Source organism: Calliphora vicina, chromosome 2 (assembly GCF_958450345.1).
Source record: "Calliphora vicina chromosome 2, idCalVici1.1, whole genome shotgun sequence".
Lineage (NCBI taxonomy): Eukaryota > Metazoa > Arthropoda > Insecta > Diptera > Calliphoridae > Calliphora > Calliphora vicina.
This window is the reverse complement of record NC_088781.1, coordinates 12,956,735-12,983,389: the sequence shown is the minus strand read 5'-3', so window position 1 is coordinate 12,983,389 and position 26,655 is coordinate 12,956,735. Positions and strand designations below refer to the sequence as shown.

The 26,655-nt window shown below is 29.8% G+C and overlaps 1 protein-coding gene across 1 annotated transcript in view; it reads right to left on the bottom strand.

Annotated features, from left to right (window-relative positions):
• ham (hamlet) overlaps positions 1–22,823 on the bottom strand; it is an 82,965-nt gene extending 60,142 nt beyond the window's left edge. Inside the window, exon 1 of the mRNA XM_065501276.1 lies at positions 22,750–22,823. Coding sequence (XP_065357348.1) covers positions 22,750–22,789 — 40 coding nt within the window. The 5' untranslated portion in view covers positions 22,790–22,823. The remainder of the gene's footprint in view (positions 1–22,749) is intronic.
• Between the last annotated feature and the right edge of the window lie 3,832 nt (positions 22,824–26,655).

Here is a 26,655-nt window from a genome sequence, read left to right as displayed (position 1 = left end):
CCTTTAAACGTACCCTTTAAAATAACATAGAAGTTATCCATCTTCTATATCTATATATATAAAAATGAAATGGTCCATGTATGCAATGTCATCACGTGAGAACGGCTGAAGCGATTTGGCTGATTTTTTTTTTATTCGATTCGAAATTTTCAGGAGATGGTTTGTAAAGAAAAAAATATTCAAAAATTCCGGGTAAAACTCGGAATTTTTTTGAGTCCAGCCAACTGTAATAAAAAAGCTCCCTAAAGTATGCAGTACAAATTTTGACATTTTATTTGCAAATCAATAAGAACAGACAGGTTTATGTGGGTTGGAGAGACTTAAAGAACTAACAATAGTAAATGCTACCGGGCGAAGCCGGGGCGGTCAACTAGTTAAAAATAAAAACCGAGTTCAGAAGATATGTACGTAATTTTTAAGTCATACATCCAATGCTTAATCTCAATAAATACTTTTTCAAAAACAACATCTTCTTGAAAATTTAATTCGAAAAAATTTGTTTTAAAACAGAACATGGATTGAAATTTTAGCTGGACAGTATAACGCATATATAGTAAATCTAACTTGTTTTTAATCATAAGAATCATTCACTGCATTTATAAATTAAGACACTAATGAAATTGTATGCATGTAAAATCTACCAGAACACAAATAGTTACTGACTTATTATATTTGTAAACAATTGTTAAATAAATTTTATGGTATTTAAACAAATTCAGTTTTAGAAATTCATTAAAAGGCGTTCTAGCGTACAGACAATAGGAAGAAGTCTGTCTGAAAACCCCTTTTTACTAGCAAACAATTGACTTTTAAACAACGAAGTCAATGATGCTAAATGACAAATTTATTAGTTTTTTTAAACAATAATAAAAAATACAATACATAAAAGCCATAAACCATTACAAATTTAAATAGAGTGGTTCAGTGTATAAGGAAAACTAGGGAATTCAAAATCAAAAATCCAGGCATTTCATGAGAAGCAGGGATATGCAGGGTGTTTGTAATCCTTTTATTAAGTGACAAAAGCAAGAGTTGCGTTTCAAATATTCAAAATAATATTGAAATAAGGGTTAGCAGTGATAGATAACAAATAAATTAACCAAGAACACAGACAAAACAGAGACAAACATTTGTCTTATTTGGTGAATTTATGGTGTTGATGTTTAACATAAATGTGTTAATTTTACGCTATTAGCAAAGCACCCTTTTCTGTTTGCTCGAGAAGTACAATAAAAAGCACCCTTAAATTATAATATGAAATAGAAAAATCCACAAAATTATGAATTTTTAAACAGCAGTGAAAGTAAGGTTCTGCAAGTAGTAGGGGTTTGTTAGAGTTTTATTATTCTTGCTGCTTTCATTTTCGCCGGGAAAGTAATATTTGTGCAAAAATAATTACATGATTCATAACAGTTCGATCACATTTCAATAGTTTTATGCCAAAATTCAATAGTTTGTGCAAAATTTTATTGTTTTCTGTTTTAAATGTCATGACCTTAAGTTATGATTTCGTTGGTTGCTAAACAGAAGAAAAAAATTGATCTTAGAATTGTATACTGCTGCTTATTTATCATTTGCTTAAGTAAAGAATTTTGGAGACAAGCTGCGCAGTAGTTTCTTTTTGTTTTGCTTATTTTTTTGCCTTATTATTGTTATTAATTTGTACAAGTCGAATGTTGAAATGATTTCAAGATTTCTTACACTTCCCTATCTTTGACTTTATATCAATGGTGTCTGCTTAAAGTCTGCTTTTCTTTACTTCTTTGCCCTAAACAAAGCACGAAATTCCTTTACTCTACTCACATCAACTTTACTTTTTTTTGTCATTAACAAAACTCCTCTATAATTAACTCGGTTGGAAATGATTTCAAATCCTTCAAAAATACATATATATGTATATAAAACAATTGTTGTACATATAAATATGTGATAAACAATAGTTGAAACCAGGACATGATTTCTCATCGAAAGCAACGGTAAAACTAGAACAGTACGAGTACCTTCTTGTATTTATTTTTTATAATATTAAACATTACGGTCACTGGTCCTTATACTACATACATACATTCATTCCAGGCTTTTATTAAGTAAAACGCAAGAATAAATAAAGAAAAAAAAGTTCCCCCTTCAAGTCAAAATCATCAACTGCAAATCATTCAAAACGATCTTATTATGAGAGAGCGATCAAGGATATCTTTTGTTATTCATTTGCCTTATTCATCATAAGCGGAAGTTGCAGTCTACATTCAAAAATATGTACTCAATGTACTACTATATGTCTAAACTATGTATGTATAAAAAAATAATGTTTGAATATGTACGTCCTTTTGTATTTTCATTTAAAAAGATGTAAAACTCAAGAAGCTCAAGTGTTTGTAAGAAATATAACTGACATCTGACTTTTAAAAACAACTTTAAGTATGAAAATATTTGATTTTATCTCACGATAAAACTAACTGACTGACAAAGTAATTATGTTTATACATTGAAAACAAGAGTAGGAGTAACGCCTAATAATATGTTTTTTTTACTATACATTCTTGACAAAACTATAGCTTTAGGGTTTGAAAAGTTTCGGGTGTAACAATGAAAAACTGGTTTTTATTTAAAATTGAATAAGATTTACTCCTGTTTTACAAGTAAATTTTAGAACATTACCCATGTTCTGATATTATTCCCAGCACAAACTTTATTTTTAAAAATAATGTTTTAAAATGCTCTGTATTAATTACACAGTAGCCTTTTAACTCATTTTTTTTAAACCACAAGACAGTTAAGCAAGTAGTCAATGAATCCCTTATAGAAAGTAATAGTCACAAATATTTGATCACTAGGCAGACTCCAATTTATATATTTTTAATTATTTGACAGTTATGTGTTCTTTGTAGTGCAGAAAGAAGTATATTGGTTACTTTATACATCCCAGGTAATCACTTAAGTGTCTCTATGTAATCTATCCAATGCATTGACTACTCCCAATAAGCACCAAAACCCCAAAAATTCAAGCACTTGATCATTTTGTTGGAAATGTAATTATGTTTTAAACTTTAAAAATATTTGAAAAATTATATATTTTTCAAACAAAAACCATATGGCTTGAATTTATGTTTCCTTTTTACCGGAGAATGCTATTGCAATAAAGTCTAATACAACTGTAATTCAATTGCTTGAATATAATTCAAGGATTGAATTACACTTGCTTTCAATGTCAATTCCAATAAACATGCTTATTGGACTTTGGTCGAGCTATCAGAGGGTCTCATTATAATCCAAGAGGGTCATGCATGTGTTAAAATAACTAGTCATGCAGCTAGTTATGTTGTCACCTATGATAGGTAAAATGACTAGATTGGGACAGTCCCCTAGAACTGCTGGCCAGTGGTCAACTCACACTGACTGATAATCGGTTACAACTCTAAGTTGACCCAGTATGCAAAATGATTCGAAGTTGTCTTGAAAATGAATACATTTTTTGTAAAATTACTGCGATATAGAATTCAATATAACGTCGCGATTGTGCCTGTTTTCCTTTGTAGAGTGCTGAGCGATAAAGAGTCGAAAAGTAGGTATTATTCTGATTCCATTTTGATTGCAATGTCATACCTTTTATACCCGCCATCAAAAAAGAATGGGGTATATGGATTTTGTCATACAATTGTAACATATCAAAATATTTGTCGCAGAGCCACATTAGTAGACTTAAAAATGCAGAATTCTTAGCTGAGGCTAAGAGCGAATTAAGTCAATATCGTATACTTTATTCCAAAGTAAAGCGTATCCCAGAGAGAGCGTTTTGCATTGATCGAAACAAATAGCAGACGGACGGGGCTCGGTCTGGACTATCAAGCGGGTAAGGCAAAACTTCCCAACCACTTCATTCTAAATACTTTTTAACTGTTATTGCAACATGTGGCCGAGCTTTGTCATGATGAAATATTACAGATTCATATCTGGCCGCATATTCTGGGAGTTTTTCGGTAAATGCTCGCTTCAAACGAATTAGTTGCGTTCGGTACATGGTCCCTGTGATGGTCTGGTCTGATTTCAGCAGCTCATAATAGATAGGACCACCAAATTAAGAGAATTACCTTAATGCCATAGATATTTGGCTTTGGTGTCGATTCAGCTGGTCGGCCGAGTTTCACATATGATCTCTTACGCTTTGTAATGATTCAGTGTAAAAATTATTTTATTTATAGCCTTCAAACATAATTTTGGACATGCAAAATCATCTGTCAAGATCTGCTTCAATTCGTACGATACCCAATTATCCTGCTTTTGGATGAATTCTGCTGCTTGCAAAAATTTTTAAATTGCTGATTGAGTAGTTTCCAACAATTTTGCAAGCTCTTGTTGAGTTTGACAACAATCTTCATGTAGTAATGCCTCGGTCTTCAAACTTTTTTGGCTGGCCTGGGTGATCTTTGTCTTCCGTGTCAAAATCACCACTTCTGAACCGAATAAACCATCTGCCACACATCTGGAACACATTCACCATAAGGTATGGTGAGTAATTGGTGTATGACTTGGCCTTTCGAAAGAGAGACCTGAGCTCAAGACTCAGTGAAATAAATCTTATAATTCAAGATGGAAACTCCCATAGTTTTGCGATCTCGAAAAAGAACATCTTCCAGTTTTTGGTTTTTGAAAATGATGTAGTCTTTTGTATAGACATTGGTGGCCTTTTTATGAAAATGGGACTCTCAAGTTTTAAAGCTGATGAATGGAGATTGTTTTAAAATGTGTTTTACTAGATATTGGTAATAATAATGCAGCTGCGCCTATTGCTCATTCTTACGAAATTAACGTATCAAAACGTAGATTTCGTTTAAAAACAAAACTTAAGTATGTAATCAGATTGATTATATGAGTCGATTTGAAAATGGTTGCCGCTGTTTATGGGACAGCAGAGCACAACAAGATCATTGTATCGAGAATGACTGGCCTCTGAGAGAAAATATGACGGTTGGAAAATAAAATATTAGAAAGCTGGCTTTGGTTTCTAGAGATAAGATCATTTTGCCTCCATTACACATCAACTTGAGCCATATAAAGCAACATGTGATAGGCATTAGATGAAGCTGGTCCATGTTTTATCTTTCGTTCAAGAAAGTTTCCTGGTGTGAGTACAGAAAAACTAAAAGCTGGTATTTTTGATGACCCACAAATAAGACTTTTAATGAAAGACAATGATATCATACATTCAATGAATGATTTAGAAGCAGCGGCTTGGAAATCTCTTGTTGCCGTTGGGAAAAATTTCTTGGAACTTTTAATTGGCTTTAATATTAGTAATATGAGCATAAAAGTACACTATCTGCACAGTCATTTAAATAAGTTTCCGGAAAATCTTGGATCGTATATGGAAGAACAAGGAGAACGTTTCCATAAATATTTAAAAGGTCGCAGGGATGAACATATTACTGTTTCTTATAATGACTTCCATATTAGAAAATCTAAAATTCTAACCTGTGAAATATTTTAATAAAATCCTGTAAAATCGTTTAGTGCTGGTTCGCACACGTCAAGTTTACTTAAGCAAGTCTTGAGTTTATAGAAGAGTTAGGAAGAAAAAGAGGTAAATTGTTCTAATCTCCTCTCCTCTCTCTTCTATAAACTCAAGACTTGCTCAAGTAAACTTGACGTGTATGAACCAGCACTTATTTTTGTTTGTAACCCTAAACTACACTTAGCTTTAAAAACATAAGTTTACAGTTAGAATCAAGATATCGAATATACTTAAAATCTGTTTTAGTTTTGACGGCACTAAAATCATTGTAAAACTGTGCAATAAATGGAGACTATAAGAGATAATTTGTTTCTCTTGACAGCAATTTGATGTATAAATACTTATAATAAGTCATTATTAGGCTACATAGTACATGTAAGACAGACAGTATCTATTAGTTATTGAAAAGTTTTAGCTGGACTCCATATCTTTGGACATGTTTTAACACTACAGCTGAAGTTAAAAGATTCCCTTGCTTAATATTCAAAGGGCAGTAAATGGAAAATACTTTACATATGCATTTCAATATAACGGAATTCAATTCAATATTATTGACATGTAGTTTCCACAACTTTATTCATTTCAATTATTTTCAAAAATTGCTTTATTAACAAACCTCAACTCCATATAAATTGCATATGTTTCTTTAAGAACTTCCCACTTTATAAGGTTTTATAACACTCATCACAAAATGTGTGCGAGCAATGCAATGTGATTGAAAGGAATAGTGAAATTGAATACTTTACTTTACTTTTTTTGTATACAGCATGCGCTTTAGTTGGGAATTTTTGGAGGCGCAACTAGAGGAAGTGCCCTTGAGAGAGGCTGCAAGATCATTTCATTCTGATCAAGCGCTTACAACACATTGTTCTTCAATCATACAATAGATGTGTGTACGAGCGTAGTGTGTCTGCTGTTGGCTTTGTTTGATGGCATTTGATGCATTGCCAAATGTCATAAGGCGTTTTTGTGTTTTCGTATTTTGACTGACAATTCAATAGTTAGAAGAAGAAGTAGTGAATGGCATCAATTGCATTAAAACAAAGTTACCAGATTTGCATTAATGGGCAGAAGTTTTGTTTGGTTTTGGAATAAGAAATTCAATGAGGGATTATGAGGAGTTTAAAGATAATTGTGTTTAAATATTTCTTACGTTCCCAAAGCAATTTAATCTACCATTCAGAATAAACCGAGTATAATTTGGTCAAAGTTCCAGCTACAGTTAATAACCGATCGTTTTTTTTTCAGACAAGAACTTTCGATCACAGTAGAACTGTTACAACAACAAATTGCGATTTTCAACCTCTACATTCTCTAAGTTATTATGTAAATAAAAGAAATGGAACGATTCCAGAGAGGGGTTTTGATCATTATCCAATTTAAGAGAAGTTTCTCACATGTATAGTAAATGTAATTATATGTCTTTTTAACAATCTTCTAGATGTCAATTGATAGTGTTAAAGTAACTTATGTTACTGATAAACTATTTTCTAAATTAAATTAAGTTCTTATTTTGTTTTAATAATATGGCAGCCTTTTATTGATTGAAATAGGAATAATTGCATAAATCAAGCTGCAAATCAAGATGCTTTTTCAATAGATAAATTCACTGTCAATTTGAATTAGGAGCATGTACATACCGGAAGTTGTATGGCGCGTGTCTTTAAATCAATTTGAATTCATAAATGTATTCCAATTTGAGTATATTAAATTACTATAGCACGTATCATCATCACCTTTATTATATTTTTAACAGCACCTTTACATATTTTGTTTAGATTTACTATTAAAGAACGAAAATATTCCAATTTTTTCTTAATATTTACCTTTTATTTTCTGTATCAATTCAATAAACATTTAAGAAACTTTGAATTTTTCTTTTATATTATTTTTTTTTTGGATTCTTTTACCGTCGCTAAATCACTTTTATTTTGCTCTATATCTTTTCATATCACTTGCTTTGTTTGTATGTTTTTTTTTATATATTTTTTTTTGTTAATTAACTTGTCCGTTAGATTTCAACGACCGGATTTGTCTGAGAAAAAGAATAGTATTCAATGTATGTGTCTTTTTTCGTGCCACACACGCATTGACTTACTCCCCAAAAAGCTCTGCTATCTCTCATCCACCAAAAAACAAACACCCATCACTCATTTTCAATAATAGCTAGAACATACCGAACACTCACTTGCTGCTAAAAGACAAAATTCTCAACTGCCCACCTTCAATACCCTCAATACTCCATTATCAGTATCAATTTGAACCAACACAAACCCACCATAAGTTCTATTGTTCTAATGACAAACCATCATAATGCACGAAATAACTGGCCGAACTGACTGACTGACTACCGACTATCTCTTTGTCAAAATTTGTTTGTACTCGACTAAAACATTATTTGTTTTCAAGTGATTTCTCTGAAGACACTAAAACTTGAGTAGCTGTTATCTGTTTTGTGAAATTTGTACTTAAATTATTTCGCAGGAATTAAAAAATTGTACAAACATTTAACTATATCGGGTAATTTGGATTATTAGATTGACCTCAATAAATAAATTAATTTGTGAATTTTTAATGTAACTTCGTGTTGAAATGTTTTGCAACAACATAGAATCTGTAGAGGGAAGAAAACCGACACAAAACTGATCCCATGATTGGTTTCTTGGGGATAGTGATCGGTTGTAGTTTTAACATTTTGTCCCCGGAGAGAGTAAATTGACACATTTTAGGCATTTTGTGACTGTTTACGGAAATAAGATAAACAAACTTGACATTTTTTGGACATTATATGATATTACTGGCCCTAAAATTGGCTTAAAATTATTGATAACACTCAAAAAATATTAATTATTTGATGAATTCTCAACTTTTGACACAATTGGACATGTCCACATGTCTTATTTGCATAAATCACGGGACTGTCGACAAAAATTAGCCGCAGAAATTATAAAAAACCCGAAGTATAAATTGTTCGTAAACCCCCGAAATTATTTTTTACGTTTTTATAAAAATATGGGTATTGAATATTTCTATTTCAAATATTTGTAATATGTAACAATTTAACTTACCAATTTATCTTAAAAATAAACTAATTTCCAAAATCCAAAATTCAATCAAGATTTGAATAGTTTGACACGAGTGAACATTTTTTATCGTTTAACCATTGCATTAACGAATTACACAGAGGAACAAAATTGACATTTTGGTTTGGTGCCGCGGAAAATGTTTTTGATAAAACATGTATGGGACATTACATAGTCAAAACTATATTTAGTTTTTTTTGAGGAGCTCTTGTTTTTAAGATATCGCGGTTTTAATTTTTTTGGTTATTCTGTATTTTTTTCTCTTTTTCTTGGGTTATTTCATAAATGGATACTAAAATTAAAAACGAATCTTTGTACTGGTATTCTACACAAAATTATCTTTTCTTTGACATCAATTTTGTTTATCTAAGTTTCAGGATATATTGGTGATATCGCAAGGATGTTGAAAATTAACTTTTTTCAGTTTCATCCTTATAAGTTTGACCTATGGTAAAAGGGTTCAAAATTTGTTCACTATATACAATAAAAACTTGTCAATAAACTAATTTATATAAAAATATTGAAAATTCGCTGAAAATATATTAAACTATTTGGCAAATAACTCAAAGTTTTATAGTATTTTTCATATGTATTTCATATTAAAAAAACTATATAAATGTTCGTTACTTGAATGTTTTACACCTGTTTTTTTATAAATATAATTTCACTTGTTATATTATTTCATTATGGCTAGTAAGATGAGATGCTGTGTTAAAGATCCTAATATGTTTTGTTACATTAGTGACGAATATATGTTAAAAGATCAGCGAAAATCAATTACAACACTGTTCTCCAATTGTATTTTGCTTACTTTGGTATTAAAATTCGCAACATAGACAATTCCTGGATATATAATGTAGAAATAAATCTATATGTTTGTAAAAATTTATTTTTTTCTGTAAAATACTAGTGTTTTAAAAAAAAAATTAAGATATTTTCACCAAAAACGCTGTAAATCACGTAAATACAAAATTCGCAATATTTTAAAAACGTCAAATGAAGTATTTAAATTGCTGTAGTTAGATTTAAATTATAAGACTGTATTAAAAAATAAGACTAATGACTACCTAAAAATTTATTTATAAAAAAAATTGTTTTTTAGGATGTAAAATTTCGGGATATTATCTAAATATTTCATTAAATTTTTAACTAATTTTTCATTTTAATTAAAAAATATATTCGCTATAATGCCTTGAATGTGCAGTGATAAATTTTTATTTAAAATTTTCATAATGCACAATTTTATTAAGGATAAAGCTAAAAAAGTCAAATTTCGACTTTCCCGAAAGATTAGACAAATATGCCAAAATATCCATTAGAATTATTATACTCAAAAGAAGCATATGTTTATGTAGACCAGTCTCATGCTAAAAAAATTTCACATTCTTAATTTCATTACCCAAAATTTTTAAGAAAAACACACAAATGAAAATATAAAAAGCGCGATATTTCGAAAACGCGAGCTGACTGTAAAAAAACAAGTATAACATAGTAATGTGGGTTCATCAACGTGTACAAAAGGTAGTTCAAATCTTGGGCACCAAAAACTCTGTTCCGCAGTGTTATTTACGAATTAATTCCTATGCCTAATTCCTTAGTACTTCAAATGTATCAAATTCATACCTTAATTCATTTTTTATAAAACTAACTCCTTATTAAATCATTCAAATTGTCTTTAATTGAAATCCAAAAATTTATTGAATGTTTAAATTTTTCATCAATTCAAAACACTTACAAAATGAATTTAGACAATTTTATTTTAACTAATTTTTTAAATGATTAAAAATAAAACAAAAAGATGAAATACTACTTTCATTAAATTTGAGTTACATTTGAATTAAGAAAAATATAACTATTTAAATGCTGAATGAATTCCATTATGAATTGGTTCAACAATGAATTAATCATATTCAAACAAAAGACTGAAATAAGATTTTAGTTAATTAAGCTTAAATTGAATTGTGTAATTAAAAAATCCAGGAAAATGGGATCAATTTGTGATGCTTAACACACGGGTCGTTCAAAAACACGCCGTTTAATTAACAATAAGTCGTGGACAATAATTGCAAATTTGAATTAGCTCACTGATGATCTAGTCCCTATGCTTTCAAAGTTCAATTGACATAAGAAACGATGCCTAATGACCAAGCACAGCGAGTACAGTTCGTTGAATGGATTATTTAACATGCAGAAGCGCATGCTGATTTTTCAAGCAAGCTTATTTTCACCTTGATGGCGGCTTTTTTAATCGTCTAAATTGCCGCACAGCCCATGAAACAATTAAATTGCTGTATGTGCAATTTCCCGGTCGAGTACTTTGTCGTTTAGAAGATTGGAATTGGTCCCTAGATTTCTTTTTATGAAAGTCAATGGTATATGTCAGCAAGCCCACAACCACCCATGTATTATATTTCCTTGATGACTTGAGTAAGAAATATTGAAATAAATTTAACATGTTTTGAGCCATTTTCTATTGTAAGAAGAGTTTTACTTGTTTATATCCTGTAACATTCATTTTGTTTGTGTAAATCACGCTCACGTCTAAAATACAAAACCAAAATCGAGAAGATTCAGTCAGAATATTTATCATTATCCTAAGTAGTTTGCTATTGAAAATAAGTAACATTGGTTTAGTTGCAAAAAAGTTATGAGACAAAATGTGTGACAAATTTTTTAATTTTTTATGAAATGAATTTTGAATAATGAATTACTGTATCGTTTTAACAATTGTATATCATGCATTATAAATGAAAACAACGTATACTTTTCATAGTTTAATTAATGACTCACTGAGTGACACGTGTGTCCAATTGACCCTACATAGATTACAAAGAGACAGTCTGTTAGTATATTACTTCTTGTGAGTAAAAAACAGTTTCGTGAAGTGAAACAAATAAATAGGAATGTTCAAACTGATTACACTCCAGATTAATAAGAGAAATAAATGTGACATATGACAAATTAGATTAGCAAGGTGGAAGTAAATTATTTGTTTCTCTTTACATTACAAACGTCTCCTGAATGTCAAACGATCTCAATGGTTTTGAGGTATTTAAAGATTTTGACTGGATCTAACATGTGCCAACTCTAATGGGAATTAGATTCCGATTTCGCTTATAAATATGTCCTGTATAAAATTTCGTTGGTTGGTTGGTTAGAAAACCGGCTTCGCTAAATTAAATTGTCTATCATAACTCATGGAAATTATTGATTACAAATCTTTCTTTATACTGACAATTTGATGCTTATGGTTTTGAGACTGATCGGGAGCTTATTAGAACACAACTCTTTCGTTCACAATATCCTTAAGAGACGTTTTTATTGTTTTTCCTGGTCAAACATTTGCGGGGGGAAATAAAGTAAAATTTATTTTGTTTGTTTGTAATTTCTACATTTTTTCATTTACGACTACACAAAGTATATATATTCTGGACCGTTATAGATAACGGAGTTATAACCATGTCCGTCTAGCCGTCTTTCGTTTTGCACCCCCTGGATCCGCGCCTGTATTAGTATGTAATAAACAAAATTACCGATTTCCTGCGTATCGCCCCGGTCAATTTTGAATTCCATTTAGTTGTTGTTTTTTGTTCACAAGAAATTTTTCAATAATAAATTTCTTCTTTTTTGTTCAATGACAACACCTGACTAATTGATACACACAAAAATATTATTATTATTACCTGTCCAATCTAAGATATACTTGTCTTAACAAACAAATAAATTCACTTTCGTTAACTTTATAATGGATCATAAAATACAAAATATTGAGCAAACACGACGAGTAGTACGAGCGAGTACACACAAGTACGCGGAGTATTAATGAGTACAATGCACATTAGGGTGGCACTTAAGGGAATATAGAAATTTTAGAAAATTTTCTCAAATAACTAAAAAGTAGTATTCTAACTGGGTACATAATATTCAAGTTAGACCAAACTGTTCTACTTGAGAAGCAGGTAAGGTATATTATGAAAACTTTTGTGTCGAAAATTCTTTTACGTTCCGACAACAAATTGATAATCGTTCCGGAAAGAACTTTCGACAGCGGTCCATTAAAACAAACAACAAATTACTCCAATTTTTAAATCAGAATCCAAAGTTATTTCTCAATATCATTATTAATATAATAATGTTTAAAGTTTTCATTTATTCTCTTTAAGCTTTTAGACAAATTTCTTAATTAGATTTCTCTAAAAATGTGCAATTATTTGTTACAAACTAAAACCGCACCACCTTAATATTCACATACATTTAGCTGGTATGTACTCGTTTACCCACAGACATGGTCATGGATAGTATTGTATGTAGTACGATTATGACTATGAGTACAAGCTATCATTTTCCATCAAGACAAGATATTTTATCGTCAATCGATTTATATTTATTTATTTCTTCTTTACTTTTCTTTATTTTTGGGGTATTTACAGTGAGTTATAAACCGTTTTAAAAATACAATACTACAACAATATTTTCGTTTGATAAGGCAATAACCAAAGGTGTCATAAATTTATTCAAGAATATAAAATTCAGAACAAACTTTTATTTTCATTTATATTGCTAATAGATAAGTGTTGGAATTAGAGAATCATGTTAACATACATAATTATTCTTTCGAAAATATTAGAAACTTAGTGGACAACCTAGCAGAGAGATACGAGTTTGTCTATATAGTAAAAAGGGGGGACCATGGTTTGCAGTATAAATGATAACACTAGTCTACAAGGTTTTTGTTGATGATGTGAAACTTATACGGATTTGTTAATTATTTATTCAATGAACCAACAAATATTGTTTGTAAACTTGTGTAATTAAAACCACATTGTTATACTCAATTCCATTTGACTGAGATAATAAATACAAAATTTTGAAAGTATTGACTTAGCACGTATGCATACCAGAAAATGGATTTAGCACGATATATTTTAAAGTGCGATAAGTTTTTTTTTAATAATTTTGTTGTTTAGGAAAGATGATTTTCAGAAAAAGTTTTGTAAATTAAAAAAAAAGCTTTTTACGGATATTACTTTTAAATCTTTTTTTCTAACAAAAATCTTTTTTCATTATTTATTATTTTATTTTCACCAAAACCGTGTTTCACAAAAAAGTTATCTTTACAAGCATATTTAAATAAGTTCATTAAATCAGTTATATAGAAAAAAGCTCACTTTTACAAAAATAAGCTTTTTTCGCAAAAAGCTTCTAATGTTCTTTTTTTGCAATAAAATTTTTTAAAAAAAAATTAAAAAATAGTTTTTGTTTCAAATGTTCTTTAGTTTTGTTAAAAAAAATTATCAAAGAAAAGCATTAATTTTATGAAAAAATGTTCTCAAAAAGTTTTTTTAAAAAACAAAACTTTTTAATGAAAAAAAAATATATTTTTAACACAATTCTTTTACAAAACTTTATTCTGGAAAAGTTTTTCAAAAAGCCTTTAACTTTTGTTACAACAAAAATGCTAAGCTAACATTTTACGAAAAAGCTTTTTCATGAAGATTTTTTTTACATAATTGCTTTGTTCATAATTTTTACCGTTCAGTAAGTAATACATTTTTCATTTACGGTCTCATCAAGTATATATCGCTCATTTGCTGCAACGTCGTCAGAACTCAATTGTTATGATTATTGAAATCAAATCAAGCCCCCAAATTCCATAATTTCAAAAAAAATTAAAAAAAAAAATTGGAAAAAAAATTGAAAATCAATTTAAGAAAATAAATTTTGTTTACTTGAAAATATATAAAAAAAATTATTTTAAAGTATAAAATCGGAAAAAATATTTTTTATCACGAAATTTTTTTTCATCAAAAAAATTGTTTTGTCATAAATTCTATTTCAAAATAATTAAAAAAAATTGGAAAACTTTTTCAAAAAAAATTAAAAATAAATTTGAAAAAAAAAAATTTAAGAAAATAAATTTTGTTTTCTTAAAAATATATAAAAAAAAATTATTTTAAAGTATAATTCGGTGAAGGGTATATAATATTCGGCACAGAATATACACGCAGATAAAAAATATAATTGGGCATGGTTACTGTAACCATTTAAATAGTGTTACAAGATTTTTAACAATATTATAGTTACAGTAACTATTTAAATGATTGTGGTAATCATAATATGGTTAATTTATTATTCAGATGATTGTATCAGATGATGATATACAGTGACGGACATTACAATAGAATCACTACCAATATTTCATTTAAAACCAGGAGTAATCATAAGGATTGGTGTGGGCCAGAAAATATAAAAAAGTGGCAAAATGTGTTGTGGATAGACGAAACGACCATTAATTTAATTGGTAGTGACGATAAGACATGAGTTAGATGTCCAAAAAATGGCAAAAACCAAAAACGTTTAAACATGGTTGGGGAAATATTAATATATGGGGATACTTTTCTTGGTATTGCGTTGATCCAATTTATTGGATTAAAGAAAATATGGATAAGCACTTGTATGTAAATATTTTGGAGAATGTTATAAAGCCACATGCAGAATGGAATATGCCCTTAAAATGGCTCTTCCAGCAAGATAATGACCCAAAGCAACGTCAGGTCTTGCCAAAAAATGGTTTTTATATAACTAAATTCGTGTTATGGAATGACCGTCTCAATAACCAGACTTAAATCCTATGGAAAATAGTAAAAGACAAACTCGGACCTGAAAAATTGAAAAACAAGGAAGAACTTTGGCAGAAAATTCAGGAAATATGGTATGCAATTTCCCGATCTACATGCGAAAGTTTGTTAAACTCAATCCCCAAAAGATTTGATGCTGTTGTTAGAAATAATTGATATGCAACAAAATATTAAGAAAACAACGAATTCTTATGATGATTTTTTATTTTTAATCATTTTAAGACTGATTGATTCTATTTGAATGTCGCATATTTTATTTAGTCTTTTAGATTTGACATCATTTTTAACATAAGAATGTGTTATTTTTTTATTTTATTTTTTTCTATTTATTGTTTACGTTATGAGCAATAATATATAATGAACAAATTTAAAATTTTGAAATCAAATTTTGTAGTTTTACCGCTTTAATCGAATTCATATGTAGTGATTCTATTGTATTGCCCGTCACTGTATATAATTTAATTAAGGTTAACAGGTCTTTAATTACCTAATTTATAATATGGCACATATTGAAAACACACACTATTCCGTGCTCCCCTCTCCATTGCAAACCAACTTATCTCTTCGAAGTAACTTTTAGACTTTAGCTGACAATACAATTTAATCACAATCATTAACAATCGCATGTTGTTAGATTCGATTATCAGTTATTTGACAAAAAATTATAAACAAATAGTTGAACAAGTGTCTTTAGATGTTTATCATATTCATTTATTCATTTAAACATTTAAACATTTATACATTTACCTCTAGATAGAGATATGGATATATGTATACAATGCGTTTAACATTGTCAAGACACTTTTATGACATTTTGACTACATTTGAGGTGTTTATTGGTGCGAGTATTTGGTAAGAAATTACACTTATTTTCGAAGATAATAACTGCCTAATTTTATGGTTATATATGACATTTTTAAATGATTTATCAATTGCTGTAATAAAATTTTATTAATTTATACTGAAAGAGAACAAGTTATTCTAAGACTTCATTTCATAAAGAAAAGAAAATTCATTATTTTGAAAATTTTTGGGAATTTTTTTAAAACTGATTTCTGTACATTAGTTACTTTGCTATCTAACATTTTGTTTCATAAAATTTACATTATTTTTTTCTGCTTTTGATAAGAAAAAAATACCACGTAAATAAATCACCACATTTCCTCAAGCATCTACTTTGTATTTCCATAAGTTCTGAAATGATTCGTTGTTCTTTTGTTCAGTTTGTTTTATCACTTACTTTTGCTGCAGCATTTGTTAAAAGAAGTTGTTATATTGTTTGGTTTTGTTTTTGAAGTTAATTTTAAACTAAAACCATTAGCAACGATTTCTTATCACCAAACCAACTCGCCAATTCTAAGGGGATTGATTGTACGTACAACCAACCAACTAACAGCATCTATAAGGAATTTGAAATTAGAATTTGTGGCCACATGTTTGTGTGTACATATGTACATATTTGCGTGATAATAAGTTACTGAAAAGATTATTTTATTATTTATATTTTCAATGTCACCATAAACTCAAAGTTATGCCAAAGTATATAGTAGTAATGTAGATATAATTAGCTCTTCTGTGCAGATTAATCAGTATCGTGTTAGCAAACCGACTAAGTAGCAGTAGTAGTTCGTTTTCTCTAAACGAATTTATCAGTTACGTGTATTTGTTTTGAGTCATACATATATTTTGATTATCCCAACTGAATTTTCGGTTAAACAACTGAGAATAGAACAGTAAAATCCCATTCCAGAAACCACCAACTAAACTTTTTATAAATTGCGGTATGGTTTTCTTGTTTTTTAAAGAGAAACACATAATTTATTATGAATTTCCAGAAGTGGGTTCGTTTTATTGTGACACTTGGTATAATAGTCAAATTCTGAAAATTTTAATCAACCCTTGCACAGTGGGGCAGAATCAAAATTTTTTGGAAATAACAAAAAACACGTGCAATTTTTTTTGTTTCCTACCCGATTTCAAAGCTTTTTGGAAAGCGCTCGGCTAGGTCTTGAAAAAACATGCTTATACAATTTTTATACCCTACACCACCATAGTGGGTCCGAAATTACGCCCTATATTTTTAAAAAAGCGGGCCAAATTTTAAAATTTCAATTTTTAAATGCCTATAACTCGAAAATTAGAAAAAGCACACGTAAGCATGTCTTTTCAAAAATATTGAAATCGGATGGGAAACAAAAAAATGGTACCCTACTTTGAGGCCCCATATCGACGACCCTGGAGCATTTGTATGGCCCATTTTAATGGCTTAAACTCGAATGCTCCTTGGCTACACCCACGTATAATTTTATCCCGATCGGTCCAACCGTTTATACATATATGCCAGATTTATTTCCAAAAAATTTCGATTCTGCCCCACTGTGCCTTGTCGCATCGGCTCTGAAGTTTGGAATGTGTGTGAGCTGCATTACTTTCAGCTCAGTTAACATTTTATGACTAAAAACTTACAACTTTTTTGTAGTATGACTTAAAAAGGCGGGATTTACAATAGATGGCGAAGCTTTTGAACGCGGTATTTGTTTTTAATAACTTATATGTCATTTTGAAGGGTACATATCTGTCAATTATTCTCAATTAGTTATTGAACTTTATAGTGTAAACAACAAATTTTTGTTCGCTTCGAAAATGTTGAGTTGTGTGCCACCAAAGCGTCATATGTGGGAAGTTTTGCTTTACTTTTTTAATTTGAAAAAAAATTGCCGCTTATGGTGAATGGGTTTCATCGGTTTCTGCGTGCGAAAGATGGTTTGTTCGGTTTAGAAGTGGTTAGTTTGGCACGGAAGACAAAGATCCCCCAGGCCAGCCAAAAAAGTTTGAAGAACAAGAATTAGAGACATGAAGATTTTTGTAAAATTCAACAAGAGATTGCGAAATCATTGGGAGCTACTCAAGCAGCAATTTCGAAAGGTTTGCGAGTAGCAGGAAAATAATTTTTGCACTGAAACACTACTTGCGATGAAAAATGTATCCATTACGATAACCCTAGGCGTAAGAGACCGAATGTGAAGGCCGGCCTACCAGCCAAATCGACACCAAAGCCTAGTGAACTTGAAAGTCAATTTTGTATGTCCGAAATTATGCTTAAACGCTATAAAGAAAATCATTTTTGCAGCAAATCATTACTTGCGATTAAAAATGAATCCATTACGATATCGTATGTGAAGCCCGGCCAACCAGCCGAATCGACACCAAAGCCAAATATCCATGGCGCTAAGGTAATTCCCTGTATTTGGTGGGAGCAGAAGGGTCCTTTCTATTATGAGCTGCTAAAATCTTATCTCACCATCACGGGGAACCTATACCGAACGCAACTGATTCGTTTGAAGCGAGCATTTGCCGAAAAACGCCTGGAATGTAACTGTTATATTCCATCATGGCAACACTCGGCCACATGTTGCAATACCTGTCAAAAAGTATTTTGAGTGAAGTTGTTGGGATGTTTTGACTCACCAGACTTATAGTCCAGTCCTTGCTCCGTCCGACTACTATTTGTTTCGATCGAAGCATAACGCTCTCTCTAAGATACTCTTCACTTCAAAACAGAGTATCCGATATGCTTGATTCGTTCTTGCACAGTTCTTTTGACTCGGAATCCAACAATGGGCAATACTTTGAATAAATTTATATTTTGCAAATCTTTCAAAATAAAAGATAAAAATTTCAAAAACTTCAATCGATTTTTATGACCGATATCTCATTTTGTTCCCATTACAAAAAAGATTTCAAACAATGATTTTAGTTTCATTTCTATTATTAAGTTGTATTAAAAAAAATAAACTCCAAAACAAAACAAACATAGCTATTTAGCTGATTGTAAAAAAATTAATTTTCTGCAAGAAAAAATTTGTTAAAATCTGGAGCAAAAGATTTTCATGAAATCCATGAAAGTTCTTATGTAAAATTTCTGTAGATTCTTCAAATCGTACTCTATTGAAATTGTAAAAAATTACAGCACATTTTTTAAAATAAAAGTTACCTAGAGCGTATGATTAATATTTTTTTAGAGGTTATGTTAAATAAATACTTGTGAATTTCATTCTAAGATACTTAGAATAATTTTGAAAACTAATTCCGATTAAGAATAAACAAGTAAGATGAATTCAAACAATAGCTTAAGTGTAACTTAATAACACTATTTGATAAATAGCCATAAAGCGCAGATTTCAAAAAATATATTTTTCTACAAATATTTTCAGATTTGAGTATTTCTTATCTGCAAATTTCTTGCAGCAATCTAATGATACGTGCTGTACTGCACCCCCACGTCATTGTACACAGAAATACACTAAAAGAAATGAATGCCAGGCAAACTGGTGGTGTGATCACCACAGAAGCCGCATTAATTATGGAAGGTGATCAAATATTAAATTTAATATTCATATACCAAAAGTTAATATAAAAATAAACAAGACTGTTTGTTGTACATCTGGTGAAAAAAACCCAAACCAAGAAGCTGTATATTTTACCGACCACAGACCACAATACAAATTTAATATAGTTTGCCGTACACAATACAAATACAATATTTTAATAAGCACCTGATTAGATGTTAAAAATATATTCTTTATTCTCAGCTTTTAATACTGATTGGCTAATAACAATTAGGTATTTTTCATATAAACATTCTGAAATTAAAACAAGTAAGAGAGCTATATTCGGATGTGACTTCACTAAATAAAACTTTAAGAAACAGATTGAAAATATTTGTTGATGAAAATAATTTTTTGTTTTTTGAAATTTTTAGATAAATCTGAAATTTTTCTTCATAATAAGCCAATTTTGGATAAGGCTTAGGGGATCTCTGTTTAATTAAATGTGCCAATTTTTACTTTACAAGCATTTACGTTTCGGAAATATATCCAAAATATATACGAGCCCAAAGAGGCGTATCACAGATAGAGCGTTTTGCATAGATCGAAAGAAATAGTAGTCGGATAGTAGTAAGATATTGCAACATGTGGCCTAGTGTTGTCTTAATGGAATATTAGGGTTTCATGTCTGGCCACATATTCTGTGCGTTTTTCGGCCAATGCTCGCTTCAAACGAATCTGTTGCGTTCGGTACAGGTTTCCTGTGATGGTCTGGTCAGATTTCAGCAGCTCATAATAGATAAGACCCAATTGCTCCCACCAAATACTGAGATTTAGCTTAGCGCTATGGATATTTGGCTTTGGTGTCGATTCGGCTGGTTGGCCGGGTTTCACATACGATCTCTAATGCATCGGATTATCGTAATGAATCCATTTTTCATCGCAAGAAATGATTTGGTGCAAAAATCGTTTTCTTTTATAGCGTTCTAGCAGCATTTTATGGTACCCAATACCCCTGGTTTTGGATGAATCCTGCTGTTTGCAAACGTTTTGAAATTGCTGATTGAGTAGCTACCAAATTTTTTTTTTTTTTTGAATTTGACTACAATATTGATGAAGTAATGCCTCTAATTCTAGGTCTTCAAAGTTTTCTTGCTGGCCTCGTTGAAACCGATGGATCACATTCACCGTAAACTTTGGTGAGCACTTGGTGTGCTGCAGCGGTATTTTTTTTCAAATTAAAGAAGTAAAGCAAAACATTCAGCATTTGGCGCTTTTTTGGCACAAATTTCGACATTGTTTGATTTAATTTGAAGTTATTTTCAATTGTTTGATTTAATTTGAAGTTATTTTTAGAGCATTTAAATAAAAGCTTGTTTTAAAAATGTTTTATTTATTAAGTACTAATTAAACTAGTTTACAAGGTTTTTGCTCATGAATTGAAACATATGGGGATTTGTGTATTTAGGTCTTCTAACTTCGGAAAAAATATTAAAAAAAAAATCCTGGACGTTAAACTTTTGAGATATTTATTAAAAACGAAACATATAAAAATGTACATTAAAACAAATTAAGGACAAACAAATTAAAAGTGAAGTGTTTAGTCCTCTTTATATAATTATTTTCATTTGTCTCCCTCACGACACTTCAACAGTAGTCTCCTAGCATATTCTGATCCCAAAAACCTTGATAATTCCTCTCGAAAAACTTCAAATCTTGATGGAAACGCTCTCCATGTTCGTCACTCATGTGTCCGAGGTTTTCCGGGAAAAAATCCACATGAGAATAAAAAGTGAATTTTGGGGGATATATTTACACCCATCAGTTCAAAATTATGTAATAAATTCGCAACAATATCTGTTTACGCCAAAAACAACACTTAGCGATTTTCCTCAGTTCCCTGCAATTCCTATTTTTCCTTAATATATATAAATGCAGAATGATATGTGTTGCAGTATACTTCCACTTGTCATTAAGTACTAAATCAATCGTAAAGGGTCATAAATACTTTTTTTTGAGAGAGATACAAATCTAACTCTGAACTGTGTACATCGATATCCTAATCCTATTGTTCCTTATGGTAAGAATCCGCCTTCCAAATAATTTAATAAATAATTAGAAAAATTCCTAATCCTTTGGTTTTATTCATTTCTTTCGTTTCATATTGTTTGTTAAATTATTCTGAGTACAAAATCTAAACGATTTTGTTTCGGCTCAGAGAGTTTGAACATCTCTTCCAATTATCCAGCCTTTTCCCCCTTCACCCAGCTTTTCAGCTCAACAATATCTCTTATTCCTCAAAAATTCTTGAATAACAAGTTTAAAAGAATTCCATGCTGCATTTTCAACACTCAAATTTGGTATCAACCTAAATTTTTCTTATTTGAGGACCCACAAATATCACTTCTTTTAGTTTAGTCTCAAAAAGACTCCGGAACACGCTGCATAAATATTTAAATTCTGGTTTTGTCTTATCTAAAGCTTTTACGAAATTTGTTAATGCAAATAAGCATTTTGCAGTATTTGTGTTATAGGAAAACCTCGATTTGACTGAATAATTTTTCCGCAAATAAAACAAAAATGGCCTGGGTTTATTTTACACTTTCTAGAAGACATTTTAAAATAGTTTTTACTTTAGAGTTTTGTATTTAATAGCGATTTATTAACGTTTATCTACAAGAAAGATGTACTTTTAAACAGTATTTATTTTTCCCCTTTAATTTTTTTTGAATTTGTCAAAAGAATACAACTCTAAAAGTATCTAATAGCTTCGCTAGAGTGTTGAGTACCCAAAAACGATGTAAATACTTAATTACTACAATTCAGTACACTACAGTATGCATTAGTAGTACTCAGGGCAGGTGAAAAAAACCCATATATCTCAAAATTTTGACGTATAGATGGGAAACCAAAAATTGCCAATTAAATAGCGTCCCTAGCTCTTTTCAAAAATATAAGTTTCATTCCATGAACAAACAAAAATGTTTGATTTGTAAACTAGTGTTATTTAATTTACAATCTCCAATTTGTTGCTTTTTTGTTTATTTTTATGAGTTTTGCTCACAATCGTGTTGATCGCTTTCGACCCTTGGTAGCTATGAGTGCCCACCACTAATATAAATAGTTATATGTTCATTAATCCTCTTTCTAAATTAGTTTAAATAAATATTTTCATAATAAAACTCACTCACATTGATTTAATTTTCTAGGCAATAGTTTAGACCTCATCATCTGCAGCAGCTCTGTTTTGTTGATTTGAACATAAGTAGAATTAGGCAGATTCACGATCACATATGTTGAGCCGTTAAATGGGTCAATTAAAAATTCCCCTTTTTTTGTTAGGTGGACATACAAATCAATTCAATTTACACTGCACTACACTGAACAACAGGTTTTGCAAAGTTTTTTTTATTTATTTGGTTTCGTTTGTAAGTATTTTTTTTTTCTTTTTTCTTTAGAAACATTCACCTTGAAAATTTGTGTCTTGTTTTTTTTGTTGTTTGTTTGAAATAACAGGCTTATAAGGTAAAAAGGCACTATTTGATTTGCTTCTTAATAGAAGCAGCAAAATAAAAACTTAAGCTAATGGTATTTTGAAGTTATAATACAAAATTTTAAAGCAATACGAACGAGAAACGATTTCTTTTACTGTTTGTTGGTTAAATTTCTTTTATATATTTTTTTTTTTTTTGTAAATTTATAAGGATTTTGTAAGTAGTTTGTACATAGGGAGCGCGTATTTACCGCAGCTTTTGTTAAGAAGCCTTTTTTTCAGAGTTTGTTGCAAGTTTGTATGTTTTTTGTTTGTTATTTGTTTATATTACACGACAATCATGAATAGCTGTTTTCGTTAAAACTCTGTAGACGCGACTGACGAGACATTTCCTTGGCGGCTTTAGCAAAAACAGTCTGTTCTTCTGAAAAAGCACCAAAGAATTGTTGTATATTACTATAAAGTTGTGGGTAAATTTCTTTCTATTGCTTCAACAACAACAACAAAAAAAGCAGGTGGAAACCAGCAACAACAACACGGCCACTACTAGGCAACTACAACTTGCCACTAGGCTCAGCAAAAACAACAACACAAAATAGATTCTAAAACGAAGTAACCACAATTATTATTATTATTAGTGAGTGAGTGAGTGGGGGTTGGAGTCATGGCTAGAGCGGAGGATTACTCGGAATAAGGACAATGATTTTTAACTATTGTGGCACACGTTTGTTAACTGACTTACTGACTGACTGCTTGACTCTTTTTATTATTATGATAGTTTTACAGTTTTTTTGAAACAATTTTCTTTTGTTTAGTTTTGTTTTTTTGGTTGAGTTTTGCTGACCTAGCACCTTATAAGTTGTCGCTTTATTCAGCGCCATAAAACGTGGACGTTATTTAAATTAAGTCACGCAAACCAGCAGCATATTACAGTTACACCACCTTTACTCCACTCCACTTAAACTCAAACATACTTTCAATATATATTTATTTGATTTACAAAACTTTTTTTTTAAATGTTTTTATATTTAGAACTTTATCTCTTTCGAATTTGTTGCCGTTAATTACTTGGTTATTTTTAGAAAACTGCCACAGGACTTTTTAAAAATTTATTTTAAACAAAAATCCGAAACTGCTACAATATCAACTGTTCTATACTTTAATCAATTCTAACCACAACGATCTATTTTTTTGTTCTAACTTAATGAATGAACAGAATATTTAGATGCTTTCAATTGTTTTCCAGCATTGTTGCTCTAGATTGAGTAATTTTTTTTTGTTATATTTTTGAAATTGTGTAGATTAATCGTCATCCGTTTTGAAATTTTTGCTCTTTCTCTCTCTTTTATCTTTAAATTAAATTTATTATAATTTTTATTTTTAATATTTATTCATATGTGTGTATAAAACATTAGTTTTTTTGTTGAAATTCGTGCACAATTTTGAGACACAAGCCGACAATGTCTTATCATGTTAAAATGCAAACCAGCTACTCATTTAAAGTATTAAGGGGTTTTTATCAAATTCCTTAAATACATAGAAATTCTTATGTATATTTAATTTGTTTTAATGAATTTTGCTTATATACAGATCGTATTATTAAATAGTTGATTTCTGAAAATTTTAGTCAACCCAGATCTGAATTTAGAAAATGAGTTTATTAGGGGAACATTTTATTTTTTACAGTTTGGTTCCAAAAAAAAGTCTTACTGGATATTCAATTTCTCGCTTAGTTTTAAGACATCGTAATCCATATATATTATCTTTTCTAAAAATATATAAAAAATATTTTTAAAATGTTCTAGTTTGTTGATGTTTTGGAATGGAATGTGTTTTCCCATGTTCACCACTTTTTGGTATTTTTTTTGTCCCCATTGAAATTATACAAATTTTATTTAAATAAATTTTAGTACCGTCATAATAATGTGTTCATTAGAGTGACAGCCGATTTTTTTTAGATTTCAAAGAGTGCCGGGTTGAATATTGTGACACTAGTTAAGTGCACAAAATTTGAGCCAAATCGGACAACGATTTCTGGACACGCATCGAGGTTCAGATATATGCAAAATTTTAATATTTATATGGAATCAACAGGTGAAACTCGTTAACTTTCTGCATTGTTTTCTAGAAACATGTAGATTTATTTATATTAATGAATATTACATTAAAAATTTTTTTTGGAAATTAACCCTGTATCTCCTTTGGGTTAAAATGAGCCAAAAACTGTATTATCGCCAAAATTCGAAAAAAAAATTTTAATTTTTCAGTTTTAGAAAAAATGTTGCTACTAAATAAATACTTTTGCAATTGAATGCAAAATAATCGAAATATGTACGTAATTATCGTTGTAATGAGATATAAATGACAAAATTTGGTTAAAAAATTTTAAAGTTATTACAAATTCGCCAGACCATTAACGTGTTTCAGGCCACTTGAACAAAAAATTTAGGAAAAAAAATTAACATATTTCGAGAAAAATTAAAATAAAAGCTAATTTTTATTTAAAATATATCCGTATTTACGTGTTTTGTCTTCGTAGGATACCGTTAACCTATTCGCAGGTATGGCCAAAAAAAATATTTTTTTTAACGGCCGTTACGAATGTCCATTTTAAAATGGATTTGCGATTTAAATTTTGCGATTTTCAAGAAAAACTAATTTTTTGTCCATATTTTGGCGAATGAGCAAAATTTCCTTACTGTTTAAATTTTAAGTGAAACCTATTCATAATATTATAGTCCTGGTAATTTGAAATGTGGTCTGAAAGTTTTACTAAAATCGGAAAACGTTCCGACGGTCGACAAAGGGTTAATATTACCAAACGTTAACCATTTCAATTTCGAAGTCAAAGTTTATACCTTGAATATTTGGAATTTTTTATCAAGAGAAAAAAAGTTATTTTGTCTTTATTAGCAGAATTTTATGAAATTTCAGAAAAATACTCTGGTCATTTTGGTCCCGAATTCAAACCTTTTGATTTTATTTCAAAATTCTTAAATTCGAAATTGAAAAATATAAGAAAATATTGGCGTCAAATAAAACTAAAAGTATTTTTTAAGGATCCTCATGATTTAAATATTATTTTAACATATTTAAAAAATGTTCGAACTCAAATTCCTTTTTTTGAACATAAAATTAAAATTTTAACAGTTTAAATTTCAGTCTATTCGGTTTGCAAGATTAAATTACTAAAAATAGTAATTTATTATAAGACCCCTCTCACACTAGGCAATTTAGTTGCGCAAGTCTCTTGTGTTTGTAGATGCCAGAGGTAATGTCGGGTTAAAGAGAAGAAAATTTTACATGCTGTTTTGTTGTTGGGCAAGAGACTTGCGCAACTAAATTGCCTAGTGTGAAAGGGGTCTAATAATAACATAATTTAATTCAAACTATTTAATGTAGTGAAACTTTAATTTAAAATTAAATTTTTTTTAAAAAAGTTTTTTTTCCAAATTTTTAAAATTTTTTTTTAAATTTTAAAAAAAAATTTTGGATAAAAGAATTTATGAAAAAAAAATGTTCATAAATTAAATAAATAAATGGATATACAATCCCATTGTATGTCCAGCTTACTATAGCCTTATATACATCGTTGCAATGGACT